At 36.2% G+C, this 21,295-nt stretch overlaps 1 protein-coding gene across 2 annotated transcripts in view; it reads right to left on the reverse strand.

The window, feature by feature from the left end:
- Positions 1-21,295, reverse strand: part of FMN2 (formin 2) — a 321,858-nt gene that overhangs the window by 79,814 nt on the left and 220,749 nt on the right. For both annotated transcript variants that reach the window (XM_073216758.1, XM_073216759.1), the window contains exon 14: positions 9,476-9,568. In XM_073216758.1, coding sequence (XP_073072859.1) covers positions 9,476-9,568 — 93 coding nt within the window. The remainder of the gene's footprint in view (positions 1-9,475; positions 9,569-21,295) is intronic.

The raw sequence follows: 21,295 nt of genomic DNA on the forward strand, positions 1-21,295 counted from the left end.
GCACTCTAACAGGAAGATAGCAACAAGGAAAAATGAGACCTGTTAGGAAGGGGTTACCATTAAAAAAGCAGGAGATTATTCTGGGTATGATAAGGTGAATGCAATGGAATTAGAGGGAAGCGGACCTGTTTGAGGGAATCCACAGCATTTAGCAATGATTAGATGAGAGAGGAAAAGTTAGGAGGCACATATGGGAAAAGGAAGTGCCAAGAATAAAAGGTCAATGTTGCTTTTGACCCAGAAGTTCAACATTTAGGAAGGTGTTGTCCAAGCATGCATGATGAGAAATGTACCCGTTTATTCCTTGTAATCTCTTCCCTTTAAAAGCAATGTTGTAGGAATGAAGGTTTATAAGTAAAAAAAATGAGTAAATGAATTGTGGTGTGTTGTTATAATGGAAGATTATGAAGTTAGTAAGAAGAATGTAGTAATACAAAAGTATCTCAAAGACATTTTGGTTGAAAAAAATCCAAGATGGGTTTCTATTTTCAACCATTCTACGGAGTAGATATCAAAAAGTTTTACAACAAAACACCCAAAGCTGTTGGATTAAAATAATTTTAATTCATGGCTGAGTTGGCAAGAAAGCATGGAAAATTCTCAGGGCATAAAAGCAAACAGGAGCAAGACTCCAAAGAGGTATAAGCAGGTGCTGCTTCAGGCACATCAATAAACCAAGCAACCTAGAGCTGTGGTTTGAAAGGCAATATCATAAACTTTTGAACAGTCCTAGAATCCTCCTAGGTGTCCAAAGATACCCCTCAGTGAAGCGAGAACCAAAAACTGTTACCCATTGTAGTAGACATGGAGGAAATGAGCCCATGTGGCCCATGGTTCTGGATGGGAGGGGAAAGAAACACCCTCACGTAAGAATACATAATCCCACATGGGCAATCACACTGCAGTGGGCCTCAGTCTACAACATGTGATCCTCAAATGCAAGGCAAGAAATTTATTTTCAAATAGTTCTTGGTTGGTAGTGCCCCTGATGATTAGCCAAAGCAAACATACAGAGAAATAGAAAAAACATACAAGAGTCTGAGAGAAAATTAAGATTAGAAACAAAGACACAAAAATTGGACCAAAAGCAGAGTTGCCAATGCACAAGGGAAGACTCAGAGGCATCCAGACTCCTGAAAGGAATTTGCTTTCAGCCCAGAATTATATAATTAGCAACCTATCTCTCAAAAACAAGCATGATGTATATTCCCACATAGACAAACACAGAGAGCTTACAATCCGGAGTCACACACCAAAGTAACTTTTAAAAAGTGTACTTCAGGAAGAAGACAAAACATCTCAGATGGAAGGTGTAATATGAGGGTATGCTGAGCAAATAAAAACACAAGATGATACTGTAACTCTGGAAAAGAATGGCATTTAGTATCAATGGATGAGATTAAGGCTAAAGCATCCTAAGGACTCACATTATTTTAAAACCTTGAATTTTATTAAAGAATTGTGTTAAAATATCAAAGGTATACATTAAAAGAATAAAGGTATAGAATATAATTTGCAAAGTAGTAAAGGGGAGATAACAAATAGGAAGAAAACCTTCAATGATTTTATGGTAATTTATTTACAAAGACTGCCAGAATAATTCTTTCCATTCCTCTAATCATACCTTTGCAATAGGCCATTTCCACACTTCCTGTCTATATCACACTGAAGGTACCAGTTGGTGAAATACAGCGAGAAACAAGAAACTAGTAAGTAAAATGGTCACCACTTGCAGTGATGACTACAGAGAAAACTTTTAAAAACTCATAAATAACTATATTAATAAGACAGTTTGTCAGGTTTCTAGGATGTAAGAGCTTAACCCAATAGTTATCTGAATTTTATATAACTTAAGTAATAATGATTACAACTCACATTTTTTTTGCAAAACTATAAAGAAAAAGTATACAAATAAACAGAGAATTCACGATAATGGTCATGTCTGCTGAGAACATGGGTATAAGATTGAGGAAGGATAAACAGATGAGATAAACATAGCAATCACATTTTTTTTGAGTGAGGTGTAAATGTCTGCCCATTTCAATTATTTAGATCTCATTTAGGTTATAATACATACAGATAATAATATGTAACCCATACACCCCCCCCATGGGTATATAACATACATAAGCCTTTCAAATATACAGTTGGTTCTCATTACTCATGGATTCTGTAGTTGTGAATTTGCCTACTCACTAAAATTGATTGTAATTCCAAAATCAATACCTGTAGTGCTTTTGTAGTTATTCAAGCACGTACGCACAAGAGTGGACAATCTGGGTCACCTGACACACACAGTCCCACTTACAACTGAACAAGGCTAGGCTCTGACTTACTTCAGCTCATACTGTAAATAAGTGTCCTTGTCTTGGTCTATCACAACACAGTTTTTTATTTGTTGTATTTGTTTTTAGTTTAAATTTCTCTTTTTAAATAATCTCCTGCAAGTATGAAGCTGCAGCACTGTTCAGTGCCTCTAAGCACAAGCACTGCTGTGTGCCTTCTGGAGAAAATTACATGTTAGATGGGCTTCCATCAGGCCGAGTTACAGTGTGGCTGGCTGTGAGGTCAATGTTAACAAATCCAATACACATTAAATAAGGTGTCTCCAAACATGAGCGCACATAAAACAAGGCTGCATATGGACTGATTGACAAAAATGAGACCAATACGTCACCAGAAGCTTGAAGAAACCCAACCTTGTACTTCCCCTGGCAGCAAACACAATTACAGTAAGTAATGAGAATTTAAAGAATAATAAAATATATTTATATAGGATATACAAAAACTATATAAATATATAATACCAATATATAATACATGTTATACACAATGAAATATTTATTTTTGTTATACATAAAGTGAATATAAAACACACAAAATTATATGTTGTTTGGATGTGTGCATATATATGCACATATAAAACGCTCATATATGTTATGTCTATTATACATAAACTGTGAAATATAAAACACACATAAATATTTCAAAGTAAAATGAAAAGAGCAAGAGACAAAAACAACATGTAGAGGATGTAAAATATATAAACATATAAATATATGTATTATATGTAATGCATATAATTATATTTTTTAATTATATATATAAAATATATAAATATAAGTGTATATGTGCAATATATATGGACAAATTATCTCTGGAAGGATAGAAATGAAACATAACATTGGTTAAATAAAGGAAAGTAATACCAGGAAGACTTACATCCAATTACATTTCTGAATTTTATAATAGATGCATATATTATTTAAATATTATTTCTTTCACTCATTTATTAAAAAATAAACAGGGAGGCCAAAGTCCCTGTTGGACAACTACATGGGTGAAATCACAATGGTAAGGAGCCAGCAGGGGTGGAGCACTGAGGATTTTGAGTTGACTTGATAACATCATTCCTTATTCCTTACGAAAAATTTGTCTAAGAAATAAATACATATTTGGAGTCTGGTATGTGCTGGGTGCTAAGGACACAGCATGGAACACATTATGGAGATGTCTAGTGTGAGGTGTCAGGGGAGCATCCAAGTAGAAAGACGCAGGAGGCAATTGTTAGTGAATCCCATATGGAACCCATTTCCACCACTCCGCAGAGGCTCTTTGATCGTTTCTCTTCCACAGTTAGAGAACGAATGGCTGCGGCTGCTGGGAATCTGACCCCAGACAGGAGGGAATATAGACTATTCTTCTTTTCAAGAGAATCACTTCAAATTCATGCTGCCCAAGTGTGAAGAGTGACAGTAAGGGTACAATGGATCCAAGATGGAATCCCGTTTATCATACATCAAGGGAAAGAACTTTGCCTCTCTGGAGCCTGGTGGCAGCTTGTACACTGCACAGATACAGAAGCGTTCCCGTCTGCCAGTTCTAACATGGCCTGACTTTGAGTTTATCTGAGTATCTTAGCCGGTATTTTGTCTGCATTATGGCTCCTACCTCTGGACATTACACAAGTCTTATCCACTACTTCTTGGAGTCCCTCACTATACAACAATTTTTTAATGAAAATGAAATATGGCTGCACCCTCTTTTAAAAGGTCTGGATTAGTATATGACTTTGCTGTCTACTGTGTGATTTTAGCCAACTCTCTAAGCCTTCGTTTGCTCATTGTAAAATTGGGGTAACTGGCTGCTCAGACTGTTCTCAAGTGTCACGAAAGTGAAATCACATGGAGTATGAAAGGACTGTAGAACTCTTTAGCACAACAGAAGTAGTATTAATGCTTAATATTGTTATTATTGTTATCATACAGATAATAAGTAAAAAGTTGTTTGCTTAAAAAACAATTATGTTTCCTTGTCAATTTTGAATGGTCAATGAAAGATTACTTCAAAAGATCAAATTCATCTGTTTATCCCATTACATTTTCAGAGAAATAAACAAACACGTCACCACACATGTGCACTTGAATATTGGGCACTCTTACAAGGCGCCATGGGCACCGTTTCCAGCAGAAGACACTTGTAGCAGACTTCTCAGTCTTTGGCATACTTAATACCCACTGCTTTCTCATTCTCCATCACAGAATTACCAATACTAAAGACTGTGCGTTTAAGAGTTGAGGTTTCAGCACCCTTTTACTCATAAGCATGTGATTTTAGATTTATGCATTTTCATCTTGATTTTATGCCTCTGGTTCAGCTACAATTTACTGCTTTATATAAGGAAGAAGTGTTTAGGAAAAGAGCAGAGGTATGGAGAGAGAGGCTAATGAAAAAATCTCACTAGCTGTTTCTGATTGACAAAATCACAATAAGGACTTTGCTTCATTTAATAGCATAGAGAGGACCTAGCTTCTTATTAAAATTTGCCATCTGCTCCAGAGATAGTTGAGCTTAAGTGTTAAAATATATACTTACCAAAATGTGCCCTATGAGCAAAAAGGATATGAAGCCCAACAACAGAGAACTACTAGGCTCCTCTGTCTTTCCCAGCAACTTCAACACCCATAGATACATACAAAGGCAATCAATCCACCATGTCTGGGAGCTTCTATGGCTCAGCAATATGGTTTTCATAGGCACACTTTGTCCAAAATACAAGTTGGATTCAAAGAGAAGAAAAAAGAAGGAAGGGGTGTGCTGAGTTCTGAGAGAAAGATTTGCTAAGCATGTGGCCCCCTAGTGATCCCATCTTTCCTACCTCTCACTTTCTGCTACTTAAAAAAAAAAGAGGCACAGAAGAAGTTTAACAAAAACTGCAGATAAATGCTGAATAGCCACCTAGGGATCACCAATTAATTTTCTCCAAAACACGTGCACAGAAATAAAATCATGTTGGTGTAAGTTACAGATAAGCTAAATTACAGTAACTTTGATTAAACAGTTAAGTCAAACACACACCAGTCATTGTTCTCCTGCAGTAACTCTTAAAATCAAGGCAGAGCTGTGTCCTTTTACTTCCTCACTTCTTATAAATATTAAAAGCACAGAAAACTAGTTTCTGCTCATGCTGATCCAAGAAAACTGTTCCGTCCAGGGACATGTACCACTGCGATCATTTCTCCTTTCTGAAATGCTTCCTAATGTGGCTTCCTCCACAGCCTGCCTCTCTTGGTTTTCCCCCTACCTATACTGGTAACACCTCTTGGGGTTTCTCTTTACTCTCTCTGTCCTATGAATGTATTCTCCTCCAGAATTCTACCTCTAAGTCTGTTTTTCTTATCTTCCTAGGTGATCATATCCACTCAATAATCACTTTGCTATGATGTCCAATCCTCCACTTCAGCTCTCCCGCATGTCTAATGCACATATGCACCTGTTCACTGGGAATGTCCACCTGTGTGTCCACTGACATGGTGACCATGCTATCCATCCAAATCTCTTCCTAGATTTACATCCTCTATCCCAGTGACTAACACCACCCTCACCCAGCCACTCACAACGGAAATCGGGACACCTACCCATTCCCTCAATGTTCATTTGGTCACCAGGTCATTCCCGTTCTGTTATTATCCCTCAAATTACCCTCTCTCCAGCATCATAATACCATAATAATTCCTTAGAAGAAACAGGGACTCCTCATTTCTCTAGCAGTGTGTAGTAATAATTTCATAAATTGTCTCCCATCTCCAAGTCCAGCCTGCCCCACACAGTCCTTCCCAGCTGCTGCCACAATCTCTCAAATCTTTAAATCTCTGCTCCACAAGAATTCAGGATGAAACCCAAGGTCTACAGCCAGGTTTTTAGGTGTGGTGGGCAGTGTGGGAGCTTCTGTACTATAGCACCTGTTTTCTCACCACAGTGTGAAGTGAGGTTATTATCAGAGGCATAGGTAGTGAAGCAGGAAGATTGTAGAGATTTGAGAGGAAGATAGGAACGAATTACAGAAACTGAGAAAACAAAATTTGCAAGGGAAATCATATAGCATTGCTTAGCAGAAGTGAGCTGACCTGTGGTAATGACTTCAAGGTGACACCAGTTAGTATTGTTTTGTAAAGGCCAATATTCCACCCCACCCCCCAAAGTTGAGATACTCCAATGCAGATATGGAGACAGCAAAGGGATGGGCCTAATGAGAGCTGTTGGGCTTTTGCCTGGAGAGCAAAAGAATGCATACTATGTGCTGGGCATTATTCTAGGTGTAAGGATACTGCAAGAACCAAAGCAAATGGAACTGACATTGTTGAGGGACTAATAAATAATACAACTGCTCAAAGTGGTATGTGTTACAAAGTATATAAAGCTGGGCGCAGGTCAAAACATTATCTGAGAACATTGTCTATTAGCCTTGTATTCTCAATTCTCCCAAGGAAAGTGCATAGCTAGCACCATTACAAACAATGAATGCCTATGGTAGTCGGACTCAGTTCTCTAAATATGCCTATTCTCAAGCAGAAGTGAGACACAGTCCCAAGGAAGAAGTGATTAAGCGGAGAGGATGAAATCTTGGTTTGAGAAGAACTGGAAGAGGGTGGATCAATGGATTCCAAAGCTAGGTGAAATCCACAGACTGTTAAGAGGGTGGCCCATAGACCACACGGTAGCTGAATTACAGGTATAAAAGATGTTTCCATTATACTGTGGGAGATAATACAATAAAAATGTTTAGACATATTGGGTCTAGTCTCTTGAATGGTTCAAGTGAGATTTTAGATTTTGAAAGTGAGGCTCATCAAAAAAGACTCTGATGGGATACATAGAAACATGACTATGCCCACGTAAACTAATCTGAGTACAGAGGTTAATGTAAGAATATTATTTTATGACTGAGAAAGGTGTAATGATAAGCAAAGATTTTACCCAGATTATTTGTACTAAGGTAGAATACATTTTTTATGTATAAATTTAATTTTAGAATTTGGTCCTGATAACTAGAGAAAATATGAGGACAAAACAAATTGGCTACATTCTTTAAAGTTCATCTTATGAGAAATGTATTGTGAAATCCATTGTTTTCATTATATGTCACTGAATACAGGCTTTTGAGCAACCATGTTCAAACCAGAACTTTTTTTACTTTCATCTGACGCATTTGATCTACACAAGTTTTTCCAAAGGATTTGCCGTTGTCCTTACCGGCCTCCCAGGTAGTGCAGAATGTAAGCTCTAGAATGACACACAGGTTTTCCTATTCACTGCTGCAAATCAGCACCCAAAAGAATGTCTAGGCAGAGAGTAGGCATTCAAACATTTTTTTCAATGAATGTAGAATCACAGAACACTTGAACAGGACCAGAGAAGAAATAAAAAGTTAATTGAAACTGCTGGAAGCCGTGAAGAAAGACTCACATAATTACGATTGTTTAACCTATTGGCAAAAAGGTGAGGCATTTCATGCCTCTAAGAACATATAAGTCACTATCCTCACAACACTTGCCATTTCATTTCACATGTAGAAGTATAAGAATTACTAATATCTGAATAAAGTAGTTAAAAGATCTTCCTGGGAGATGGTTAAAATCTGAAGACATGCTTATGCATTTGGTATGCCTGGACAATTCTGTCTTCCATACAAGTGAAATATTAGACAACTCCTTAAGGTCTCTACCCTGCCTTCAAATCACTATAAATGATTGCCAAAGATATCAGATATGGCTGATCATGCGTGGTTTCTAAGCGCAATTCCTAAATTCTACCTGGGTTGCAAAACATGATTTGGCTATTCACTCAAAAAAATGACTAAGATGTAGTCAAAAGAAAATTTCAGTGCCTTGCCTATAGAATCCAGATTCAAAATAATATATATCACATACTATGTGAACTATATGAGTGATACTTATTAACATTTTAGATTCGAAATTCAGCAAATAATTTGACTTCTTTCTTTAATGAACTACAGAACTAAGAACTCCTTTCTTCCCAAAAGCAAAAAAAGAATATTCCATCCTTTACCTATACAGTTCTCCAAAATTACATGTTCCTGATCCTAAACCACCCCCCTCACCCCAGGATGGAAAAAACAAGATTCATTTTTATTTCCCATAAGAGTGGGGTGAGCTTACAGGATCCTCTCCTATGGAATGACAGGACTCTGATTACAGTCAAGGGACTATTAAGGAATCAATGGATAGATAAATTTTCCAGTTTAAGTCATGAGCACCTGAAAATTTGGAAACAACAACCACTTTGAATTATGAATCTGACTAAAAGTTCTGTTTCAGTCTCCATGATTATCTTAAATGTTAAATAGTACTTTCCCATCTTAAAAATAGCTGTACTTAACATTTAATCAAATCTCAGTATGATTCATTCATTATAAATCATCATTAATGATACTTGAACAACTTATTAAAAACCACAGGCTAATAAACAGGATGAAGACAGTCTTCACAGTGCTACTTGGCCTCAGTCCCATGGCACATCAGCCTCTAGGAGAATTTCTGACAGGAAGAACTTTCCCGAGCATGGCATGATACAAATCTGATCTTCAGAAGAGATGTAACATTTTAAAGCAGAAATGTTTTGAGTAGTGAGTGCCTAGATATAATTGTAGGTTTCAATGATTTCAAACAGGAGATAAACTTTTTAAGCTCCTTGGAGAAAAGGTGTTAAATATTAGAGATACTTATACAGCCTGTAAGAAAATACAAGATAATGTTTTGAGGTTCTGACAAACATCCATATGCTTTGTTTTGGGGCACAAGGTTTTGAAAAACTGAATAAATATCAGGTTGAACTGAAAAGGCATAAGCACAGTTAAAACTCAGAAGAATATCTCATTTTCTATAGAAAAAACAAAAATGTGATTGTCTTTATAAATTTGTGCTGTTGTAACCAATATCTATTTACTATTTACTATTGTTGTATTTACTATTATTAAAAACACAGAGTATTATCCACAAAATTGCATGTTTAGAAAATTGCTGGTCTCTTACAGTTGTGTGACTCATGATTAAACATCATTTGTTTTTCTGTGATGTCAAAATAAACCCTTTTAAACCAACACGTATTTTTAAAAATTACTTCTACCTTTCTGCCGAAAAGAGATGGAAGCACAATATATCTCTTCTGAATTTACCTTGAATAATAAATTGTTCCATGTTCTCTTTGAAAGGCTGGATGTGCTCTTTGGAGGATACCTGGTACACTTTCCCTGCTTCGACCTCACAGGCTGAAAAGAGAGAAACATTGGTTAGTGGAGCATTAAAACAACTTAAAAACATATTAGCTAATGGTAGAGAATCTTGTTAACCATGCCAGGTGACATGTTCTACACATAATTTGGGAATATCCAAATGCTGACATAGAAGTCTATGATCAAGGCTTCACTTTCTGGAGTTGTAAAAATGAAATTCTTAAGACTATAATTCTTGTTTGGCCACTTTCAAACTGTACAAACTTGGGCAAGTTACTTCACCTCTGAGTCCCCGCCTCATCTGTAGAATGGGTGTTCCACTTGCATCTACCTCTCAGTGCTGTCCTGAGGTCAAATCAGTTAATAAAGGGAAAGTGACCAAATAGTGTGGGGCAGACAGTAAAGCAGTATGTCAGTATTTCCTATCTTCATCATTATTCCCAAATGACATCTAATACAAGTTTGCCCCCAATTAAAGTCCAAATATCTGAAAACTAACAACAACCATCTGCTAATGTTAAGATAGGAACCAGTAACTACAGAGCATCTATTACAAGGCAGAGGCTTTTTACTGATCATTTAAGTTAATCTTTGGAATAAGTACAATGGACATTATTTACCCCATTTTACAGCTAAGGAAATGAAGGCTCAAAGAGTTGATGAAGGATTCAGATAATAAGTAGCAGACCCATAATTGAAATCCTGATCTAACTCCATTATACCCTTTTTTTCTGGACCATGATCAATGTCTTAATCTATAGATCTCACTTGGTTTAATTAACAAATATTTCTAAGAAAATCTGTGAAGAAATTTTGGTTACTATGGTGGTAATTAGAAACCTCAGCCTCAAAGGAAATAATTCAAAATTGAAAAGCACATCTTAGAAAGACAATACTTAAGACAGATGAATGTCTGTCTCAGGGAAACATACTCACTATAAATCTTAAGGTAAGGTTGCCAATTCCCCAAGGAGACTTTGCAATTGCACTCTTTAAAAATTTTTCTTCCTCTTATAAAACTGTAATTTCTTTTTCTTTCCCCTCCAGGTCATTAGCTTATTTAATCAGGAGACTACAAGAGGACTGTATTGTTACCACACATTCTCCCCACCAACTGTGAAAGACAATTGGGTATAGTAAAGCTTAAGACCAGCTATGCACACTCAGTTTTAATTCTTGCTTTCCAATTTGAATGCCTTTTTTTTCTTGTCTAATTGCTGTGACTAGGACTTCTAGTACTATGTTGATTAAAAGTGGTGAGACTGTGCATCCTTGTCTTATTCCTGATCTTAGAGGAAAAGTTCTCACTTTACACTGTTAAGTATGATATGAGCTGTGGGTTTCTCACATAAGATATTTATTATGTTGAGGTATGTTCTCTTGATACTTTGTTGAGTGTTTTTGTCATAAATGGATGTTGAATTTTGCTGTTTTTTTCTGCATCTATTGAGATGATCATATGATTTTTATCCTTCCTTTGGTTAATGTGGTGTATTACAATGACTAATTTGTGATATTGAACCATCCTTGCATCCCTGGAATAAATTCCACTTGATTATGGTGAATGATCCTTTTAATGTATTGTTGAATTCGGTTTGCTAATATTTTGTTAAGGATTTTTGCATCTATGTTCATCAGGGATATTGGCCTGCAATTTTCTTTTTTGTAGTGTCTTTCTCTGGTTTTGGTGCAGGGTAACACTGGCCTTGTAGGATAAATTTGGAAGCACTCCTTCCTCTTCATTTTCTGGAATAGTTTGAGAAGAATAGGCATTAACTCTTCTTTAAATGTTTGGTAGAATTCACCCATGAAGTTCTCTGGTTCTGGACTTTTGTTTGTTGGGAGTTTTTTCTATTTCTGATTCAATCTCCTTCCTAGTAATCAGTCTGTTCAGATTTACTATTTCTTCCTGATTCAGTCATTGAAGACTATATATTTCTAGGAATCTATCCATTTCTTCTAGGGTGTCCAACTTGTTGGCATATAATAGTAATTTATTAATAGTAATCTCTTACAATCCTTTCTATTTCTGTGGTGTTGGTTGTAACTTCCTTTTCATTTCTGATTTTATTTATTGGAGTCCTCTCTCTTATCTTATTGAGACTAGCTGAATGTTTATTTATTTTTCCAAAGAAACAGTTCTTAGTTTCATTAACCTTTTGTCTCTATTTCATGTATTTCTGCTCTGATCTTTATTATTTCTGCCTTTTATTAACTTAGGGCTCTTTTTTGGCCTTTTTGTAGTTCTTTTACATGTAAGGTTTGATTGTTTGAAGATTTTCTTTCTTTCTTTTTTTTTTTGAGGTAATCCTGTATCACTATAAACTTCCCTGTTAGAACTGTTTTTGTGGTGTCCCATAGATTTTGGAGAGCTATGTTTCTATAAAAATTTATCTCAAGGTATTTTTTGATTTCCTCATTGACCCACTAGTTTATTTACAAGTATGTTATTAGCCTCCATGTGTTTTGTGCTTTTTTTCCAGTTTTTTTCTTATACTTGATTTCTGCTTTCATAGTGTTTTGGTCAGAAAAGATGCTTGATATGGTTTCAAATTTTTGAATCTATTGAGACTTGTTTTGTGGTGTAACATGTGATCTATCCTGAAGACTGTCCCATTGTGCAATTAAAAAGAATATGTATTCTGCTTTTTTTGGGTGGAGTACTCTGTATATATTTATTAAGCTCATCACTCAGTAATTTTTAAGCAATATAATATACAACAGCTAAGAAAAAAGATGCAATAAAATATTTTGAAAACTGAGTAAAATTATACCTTAAATCAATTTTATAAATGTCCTTGGCCTATTCATATAACTGTTTCTCAATATAAATGCATGCAAACACTATTTTTACTATTTATTCTCTTTTTTCATTCATTATAGATATTTCTGAACACAATGGGAACCAGGTAGAATCTTAGATCAAGAAAAACTCTAAAGTCATTTACTGGCCACCTCATCTCATTTCCAGTTCTCCTTGCAGAAGGCCACAAAAGATGCTTGTCAGGTATCACAAGGTGTCTAGTGATGTCCATCCATTACTCTGCTAGGCAGCTTTTTCCTGACTGTGCTGCTCAAATTATTAGTATTCTTAACTATATTCTAAACAGAAATCTCTCTCTATAGTATATCCCTTGTGGAATGATATATCTTAAGTTTGCTTTAAATATTCCAGCTATATATATATACACACACACATAATTACTTGTGTAATTAAGAAGTAAGTAAAACAATTTAATCATCCATAGATAGTTTAGGTCTTTAGTGAACCACAGAAAAATTCTCTCTTTAAGGACAGATAAGGGTCCATATCTCCTACAATTCTCCATTTACTCATTCCATTGTGTTACCAGTACTTAGAACATTCCTTACAGGCAATAGGCATTGGAAAATTTGATGAAGGCAGGTAAATGAAGTGGGTCCTCCTGTCACAGTGAACTTCTTTTTAATTTTCAAAATGTCATATTTACTGAAATTTCTCCATGCATGACACATACTACTTACTCACCTTAGATACTCTTATTACTCACAACCAATTATTGAGCTTCTACATACTCATCCACACCCAACATCCCAAGTTTCAACTATCACCCCAAGCCAAGAAAATCAATTTCCCTTGGTACTTTCTACTCCCTCTCCAGTAGAATACGTATGAATATTAAAGATAAAAGCAAAGCTTTGGATAAAAGAGATCTGGATTCAAGCCTACTTCTACCAGTAGCTGTGTGATTTTGAGCTAGTTCCTAAATGCCTCAACTAGAAATTGGGGTGATAAAGTTGGTGCACTTGAGTGGTGCTCTCTGAGCTGTTAAGAAACTCTCAAAAAGGATAGTTATTAATCAAACTATCTCATTGCATTTATTTATCTTTTTTGCTGATTATACTTTACATTCCTGGATGTCAAGGGCTTTTATCTTCACCTCTGTGTGCCTAGTGTCTGAAACACAGAGGAAACACTAAAAACACTAAAGCGTTGTGTGGTAAAATAAATACTTTCAACCATGCCAATGATCACTACTTTCCTCAGTCTGGATATTAAGCCTCTAGTCGTGGCTCACTTATAACACCATATAAGCCTCATGCGAAGTACCCAAATACCCAACTCCAAATCTCTTCATTGTGATATACAATCTGTGTAAATATTTGTGCATGTCTTTTTATTTACTCGCTATATTAAGAAGGAAAGGTCTATTGGGTAACTATAAAAAAATAACACATCAAGTTCTAGAGTTTATCTACAGTTACATGTGTATAATTCATATATGTATTTGAATATGTTCAATAATACATATTAATGTGTTCAAAGTGATAAGGAATAAGGAAATCTCTTAATAAGACTGAACCCCATTCTTTTCTTAATTGTAGTGCACCATGGCAAATAACATATGATCCTGGCTATTATTTATCATCTTTAAAATTGGTATGTGACTATGTAAATTTTTTTCAACAATAACAAACAGTACAATCTTACAAATTTGAAGAATCATTTTAAAAAGAACAAAGATTGAGTTCCTGGAAAATGTGCACTACAATCAAATCTAAATATTAAAAAACATTTGTTAAAAGCTCTCGGCAAAACTGAGTAATTCTAATCATGCCAGTTTTTGTTTAATCTGAACACCTTTCTAATCCAAAAGAATCTTGAATTGTGTTAATAAAGAGCCAATATTGGAAAACATGACTGAGGCTTCCATATATAATGAAAAATTCAGCCAGAGTAGAGGAAGAATAAAAATCTCTCAGAAATCCCACTGGAAAATAAATTCCAATACACCAATAGCAGCCACAGATTGGTGTGTTTGGGGCAGAGGAACCACTGTCACATTAAAGCAAGAACACTGCGTGCTAGTCTCTGAAATGAACCAAGATCATGAGGGGTCTGGTTGGTGTTTCTGTTTGTTTGTTTGTTTGTAGGGAATTTGAATATTCCAGCTGTAATTTATATGAGTCTCCAAGTTCAATCAGTGTTAATAGTTGAGAGTCACTGCCTTTCTGTGAGCTTCCAGAAGGTCACCAACATCTACAAAGCTGCCTCAGCAAGTTTGAAGGAAGTCACATTAACATACACAAAGGAGAAGAATCAAAACTGATTAAATCTTTTTTCCCCCTAAAATCAAATTGTTTCCTGGTTTGTACATTACTCTGAGTTCATTATAGGAAGCAAATTGTAGCTACTTAAAGCAAATCAATGCAGGTATATAGGAGCACAGAGACTGGGCTCTACATCTGGGCTCCAGGAATGACTCGCAGAACAAAACTACAGAATTGACCTTCCAGGGAAGCTGTTATCTACATCACAGGCAAGATCTGACTCAAACCTCACCTGCTAAATCTGCACCATCCAATAAATTGTTGCCCTACCTTTATGGAGCTGGTGACTGGGCACTGTCACACTGCTTTGGGAAACCCAATCTCCCCAAGCCACTGCTTGAAAGCCAAAAGACAAAGTAAATTTTAAAAAGAGCAGCAAAAAAATGATTCTGGCTTCATCCACTCTCTTGAGTACATGTACTGACAAAAGCAAAATCATATGCAGAAACAGAGGAAGGTCAGATTCAAGAAATATTTAGGAGGAAAAATTAGCAAAGCTAGGTAACCGACTAGAACATAAGTGGCCCCCACATCCTATCAGGTCAGTGGTCCTTTCAGCAGCCACACTTTAGAATCAACCAGGGAGACTTTTCAGATTCTACCTGCCAAGCCACTTATAAAAGTCATCTCCAAGGATAAGCTTCATAAAAAAGTGCACACAGTGATCCTAATGTGCAGGAGAGGTGAGCAGGTAGGGGAAGGAGGGAGCCCACGGCTGCAGAGCTTGGATGCAGAAGGGAGAGTAGCTTTCAGAGGAAAGAAACTTAACTCGGTTTTGAACTCACTGGCTTTTAAGAGGCCAGGGGAACATCCAAGCATAGTTTTCCAGCAAGCAGCTGGGCATATGAGTTTGCAGATAGCAAGGGTAATGGGGAGTCCAAATACAATCACTTGAGGAAAGCATGTACTGGGGGAGGAGTGGGTCGAGGCAAATACCTGAAGGGCAACTTTAATGAAGAAGCAGGGAGAGGCCTTGAAAACAGGACTGAGAAGGGACTGTCAGATAGTGTAAGGACAATCCTAACCATGCGGGTGTAATGAAGTTAATGGGCTAGTGAGTTAGAGTGAATTATATCCAGCAGAGACAGCACATAAGGTAAAGCTAAAATAAAATAATTATAAATGACTTATTTGACATATACGGTATCTATGTAAACAACACAATTTTATATAACAAAATGCCACAAGTGTGTACTCTGCAGGCTTTAGGAGGAGACGCTCTGTTGATTCTTTAAGCTTCAACCTTGAACATACTGAATGACTCCAAAGTGTCATAACATTTGTGAGATGAAGTCATGAGAATTAAATCCCATGCACTTATTTACAGTTCTGAGTCTTAAGGCTGCACATGAACATTGTTAGTGACCAGGCGCTCACTACTTTTGAGGTCAGCCCTTCTATTGTTTCAGCCCTCATCCTGAGACACGCCTTTATATGGAAATGAATTTTGCCTACCTCTACCTTCACATACTGACCTTATTCTTGTCCTCTGTTACAACACAGAGGGAGTGTAACCTTAGGGTAGCAAGTTTTCATTTCAAGTATCAATTCTGACCATGTAATAGTGGGTATCTGAAGCATGTTCTTCAAAAGGAGTTTGAAGTCAGTATCTAACTCAAAAGAGATTACTTTAAGGTGAGGTTTGCTACAGGCTTGAAGGAGGCTGGATAGCCTTTCATACATTGGAAAACAATTCTATTTTGATTTCAACATTAAAATATCATTCCTCTCTGCTTTACTCCCCAGGGGCTAAAAAAAAGGTTTGATCTAGAATTCTAAAACAACTGTTCTTCACTCAGATAAAGAGAGAGTCTGTTTTGGTGAGGAGCAACAATATAAGTATGCAAAATCGCCAGATCTGGTGTAACAACTCTAAAGACCATGGAATATGGTGAAGATCTACAATGATACGTCTGTTACCAATCTCCCATTTACCCAATACTAATGCACAAGGCACAGAATTTTAAAAAGCATGTTAAAACAACACCCCACACAAAATACAGAGCCCCTTAAATCTCTTGGGACTAAAACAAATGATGCAATGATGTTTCTGTTGTGATCTTTCCAAAATGATTTAGAGGACTTTCTTATTTGGGTGAGGTTCAGTGTTTCAAAATACATTCTCCTGCTTTCTAAATATTTATCTTTTTAACAAGGTCAACAATGCAAACAGAAACAGGTAACATTACACATCACAATGCTTCTTGGAATTGGGAGATTTGCTTTTCCTTAACATCAGAAGGCCATATGCTCCCATTAAAAAAATGTATTTTGCCACATTTTTCCTTCAGAGGTTAAGCACGCAAGACAGTCGCACACTTCTGCCATGAAAATGAATCATGCATCACTAATAGTATGAGAAAAAGCTAAAAGAATGTATCTACATAATCAAGACTGACCTGTGTACATTTCCAAATCGCTGTGCTGTTTCTGCATTGTGCTATCAGCAAACTAACTGAAGGAAAGGTCTTGATACGCAAAAAGCCTCCATGTATGAATCCCTGCATAAATCACACTTAATCTTTTAAAATCAAACTCCTTTTTGAATACATTAGTGTGATGAATGATAACATAATATGTCCCTTACTAAAGACTATTTTCTACTGAAAAAATAAATGAACATGACTTTTTCTAGCCATTCCTCTTTTCAAATCATATCATATTTCATAGGGACAACTTCTGATTTGTGAGAGTGAATAAACTGTTGAATGAACATTACTATTAGCTCCGAGCTTGTCATAAAAAGGCTAAGCAAGTTGTAGAAATTTGCAGAAACTCTGAAGATGATACCAAGAGACTGCAGGGAAAGGTACACTGAGTTTTCCTATAACTTCTCCTCATTAATACTGATGAATACCTCTCAGGATAGACTAAAGACCACATTAAAGTGGAATTAAGGTCATACCAAAATTTGCTTTAAAGAAAATGTATACACAAGAATGGCAGGCTTCAGCTCACAAAACAGAAGGAATAGCAGAGCTAGAAATCCTAATAGATGCTAAGACTTGTGGGTGAAGTAAGACATTAAAGTCCTCTCAAAGAATCACCTCACATATAACTTACTAATCAAAAAAGGAACAATGTAACTTCATAGTGGAGGAACCAGCAGATACCACCGACACAAAGTGGCCAAAGTGATTTATAATCAATCGCAGTAATGAGACAGACTGACATCCTGGGCCTGCAGACAGGACACAAATCACTGCTGCAGACGAATCCAATCGGATGGATGTCTACAAAAGCAACAGCCTGCATAATTCAAAAATGTTAGTCTAGTAAAACAAAAACTAAAGAACCATTCCAGATTAAAGAAGCCTAGGAGACATGACAATTAAAGGCACTGTTCGATATTAGATTGGAAAAAGTAGCTATAAGGAGAACTTCTGAATATGGTCTGTGGATCATTATCATAATAGTATTTATCAATGTTAAATTTCCTGAATTATAATGTGTACAGATAAAGGGATGTCCAAGTTCTTGGAGTATTTACACTGAAGTATTTAGGGGTAAAGGAGCATGCTATCTCTGATTTACTGGTATATGGATCAGAAAATAAATGAAGCACACCCACAGATATACATACAAACATGTCTATATATGGAGGATTGGAGGGAGGGAATGAGAGAGCAAATGGGACAAAAAACAAACGAGTAATAGTCTAGATAAAGAATATATGAGGTCCATGTACTAGCTTGCAACTTTTCTGTAAGTTTGAGTTACAGCAAGATAAAAAGTTACAAATAAACAGTAACAAAAAACTTGGGCTTTTAAGACTTCTAACCAGGACCTGGTGCTATGGGGTTTCTATACAATACCTTGTTTAGAGTGTTAAGAACAGTCAAGTATGCCTCAAAGGGTGTAAAGTTTTGTTTTCACTTACATCTGGCTTAGGTTTAAGAGTCTGTAGACACAAGTATCTCTTTAACGATGGTTTGACTGCGCTTTGGAGTGACAGCAAACACAGTGGTAATGGTTACCAGGCAGATTTTTAACGATGACTTACCAGCTCTACTCTTCTAAATAAAAACACTCAACTTTCCTAAGATGAGTATAAAAGGTTATTACTTCATTGCTTTAAACCATATTTAAGATGACAGATGCAGCATCTTAACGATAAAAATAATAAAAGCACGCTCACCATAAACTAACCTGCTTATAATATTTCACATATGGTTGTAGAATTCTTAAAATATGTCTATCCTCAACCTTAGTATTTCCAAGAATAAGCAAGTTGCTCAAACATTTGGGATTTGCACAAATCAATTCTTTAAGATAAAATGAGACACTTGAAGTGTAAAAAGTGATTTACATAAAAAATTATTACACAACATACCAAGACATACTACATATATGAGCTTATTCAAAGCAAATTCTCTGAAATTTTCTAAGAATATAGTAAAACCATTCTTACAGGACTAGGGGATAATGTTTATTGATGGCATAAATGACTGTCACAGAATCTTATATAGGAACTTGATAATACTGTCCAGGTACCTGGCTTCATATTGGCTGCCCCCCAAAATGCCCTTAAATGATGACTTGGAAGTGTAAGTGCAGGCATCTGTGACCAGCCCAGAAATCACAGGGGTTCCTTGAGAGTCATGGGAATGGCAGACATCTTCCAATTCTGATTCACAGAATAATGGAATAAATAGCTGAGACAGCAGCTGTTCAGGGACATAAGGAGCTCAGGAAATGCCCAATCAAGCTGCAACAAGTGAATGTCACCTGAAACATGCCACCAGGGCTGTTATTTGCTTCAGGGAGGGTGTCTTGCTAGCTGGCTCCATTGAGGGATAAAACTGATTTACGGATTTAAAGATACTTAAAGATAAAGCATATTCCCCCAATGAGCAAAACTCTACTTGTGTGTCCGTTTTCAAAATAGAAAGCAACATTTTGTTCACTGCTTAAAAAAATCAAAATTCAAGACAGACCACCTCCAAAAAGGAATATTTTCTAGTTTGAACATAGAATTTAAGAAAGAAATATTTAAAGCAAAGTAATGTGTTGGGGGTTCAAAAGTCTTGTCAATTTGAGTTTCCTAAATTCACAGGATGAAAGAAAGGGGAGGGTTGGAAAAGAAAGAGAAACAGATATGCAGAGGGAGAGGAGAATATTTAAAAGAATTTATTAGAAAGTTATGGAGTATTTGAAATATAGAGCTATTGAAATGCTTAAGGAAGTACTATCTAGTCTTTCATTCAAGGAAACAGTAACTGTTAGAAAGAAATGGGAAGTCAGGACTAATTCAAGGATTTATGGGTTTTAAGTTTGGGGAAGTATTAAAGTTTACTAAACATATCTCAAAAGAAAAAATAGAGTAATTAGTTCTGACTTAAATATTTGAAATTATTCTAGGAATTCAAAGCAACTTATCAATACAGTTGTAATAATGTCTAACATACCCCTGTTGGTTAAGAGGGAAATCATATGGAGTGACCAAATACACTTAGGACTCTTACTAACTTAATGGTTTGATAACCAGTATCTCCAGATATCATTTAATACTTTATTAATGTAGATGAAGAAATAGGAGGTATTTTAACAAAGTAGAGTAGCAGCACACCCCAGAACATGAAGCCAGGCTTTGGACGCTGCAGAGCTTACATTTCAATTGCTCTTCTGCTACCTACCTGTTACCTGAGACACCTGGGACATCCAAGCTCCTCAGGTGCTAGGGGCAGGGCCAGTGTGCTCTCCATAGGAGGTCAGTCCAACCCCACAGAGCTCCCCCTCTAAAGTTCTAGGGTCTTTGATTAGTCCACGCTCTTCATCTCAACCCCTGAGCCTTCAGGATGAAAGCTGCTTCTAGATTTACCTGAGGATCCCATTTTGTTTTTTCTGTCCTACAGCATGTGTTAACCTAATTCTCTATGTTAAATTGTTCTATTAAAATAGTGAGTGAGGTTTCTATTTTCCTGACTTCAGTTAGAACTAGTAGAAGCAGTAACCGAAATGAATGGGTTATATTTTTCTAAGTACTCAACAGCTTTCTGGCACTAGCCCTGGTTTTTATCAATTGCTTATACATAATATCTGTCTGAATTGTTCACCAGAAAAATGCTGGCTTTTCAAATTTTCCCCTCAAAAGGATTTATATTAGTACCATTGATTTGCACACATTAATTTAAAGGCTCCTTAAACATAGATTGTTTTAATTAAATTTCATATGTTCTATAATTGTGTTTACTCATGAATTTGCTAAGCTATAAAATTTCTTCATAAAGAATGAAAAAGGCTGAGTAATCACAATTTAAATTGGTGGGGCCCTGATGATTCCATTTCAACTCTAACTCAAAAATACTCCTGGGTGGTTGCCTACTTGTACTTTCCATTAAATAAAATTGGTAAAGATACCGTACTTATAGAGCACATATAACATGTACGTAACACATACCCAATTTCCAGCCTAAGAAACAGAAAACAAACTAGTATTTTGGAAGAGTTCCATGTACTCCTTCCATCCTGCCCTCAAGCTCAGAGATAACCACTGCCTTTAAGATTTGTATTCTTCATCCCCTTGCCATTCCCTTACCATGTGGTCCGTGTGCTACGTGCCATCCCTAAACAATAATTATTTAATTTTATACAGTTACATACACAGTAATATAGTATTTGGACTTTGAAAATTGAAATCATACTGTATTTTTCCTATGCCTTGTCTTTTCT

Source organism: Manis javanica, chromosome 11 (genome assembly GCF_040802235.1).
Source record: "Manis javanica isolate MJ-LG chromosome 11, MJ_LKY, whole genome shotgun sequence".
Taxonomy (NCBI): Eukaryota; Metazoa; Chordata; class Mammalia; order Pholidota; family Manidae; genus Manis; species Manis javanica.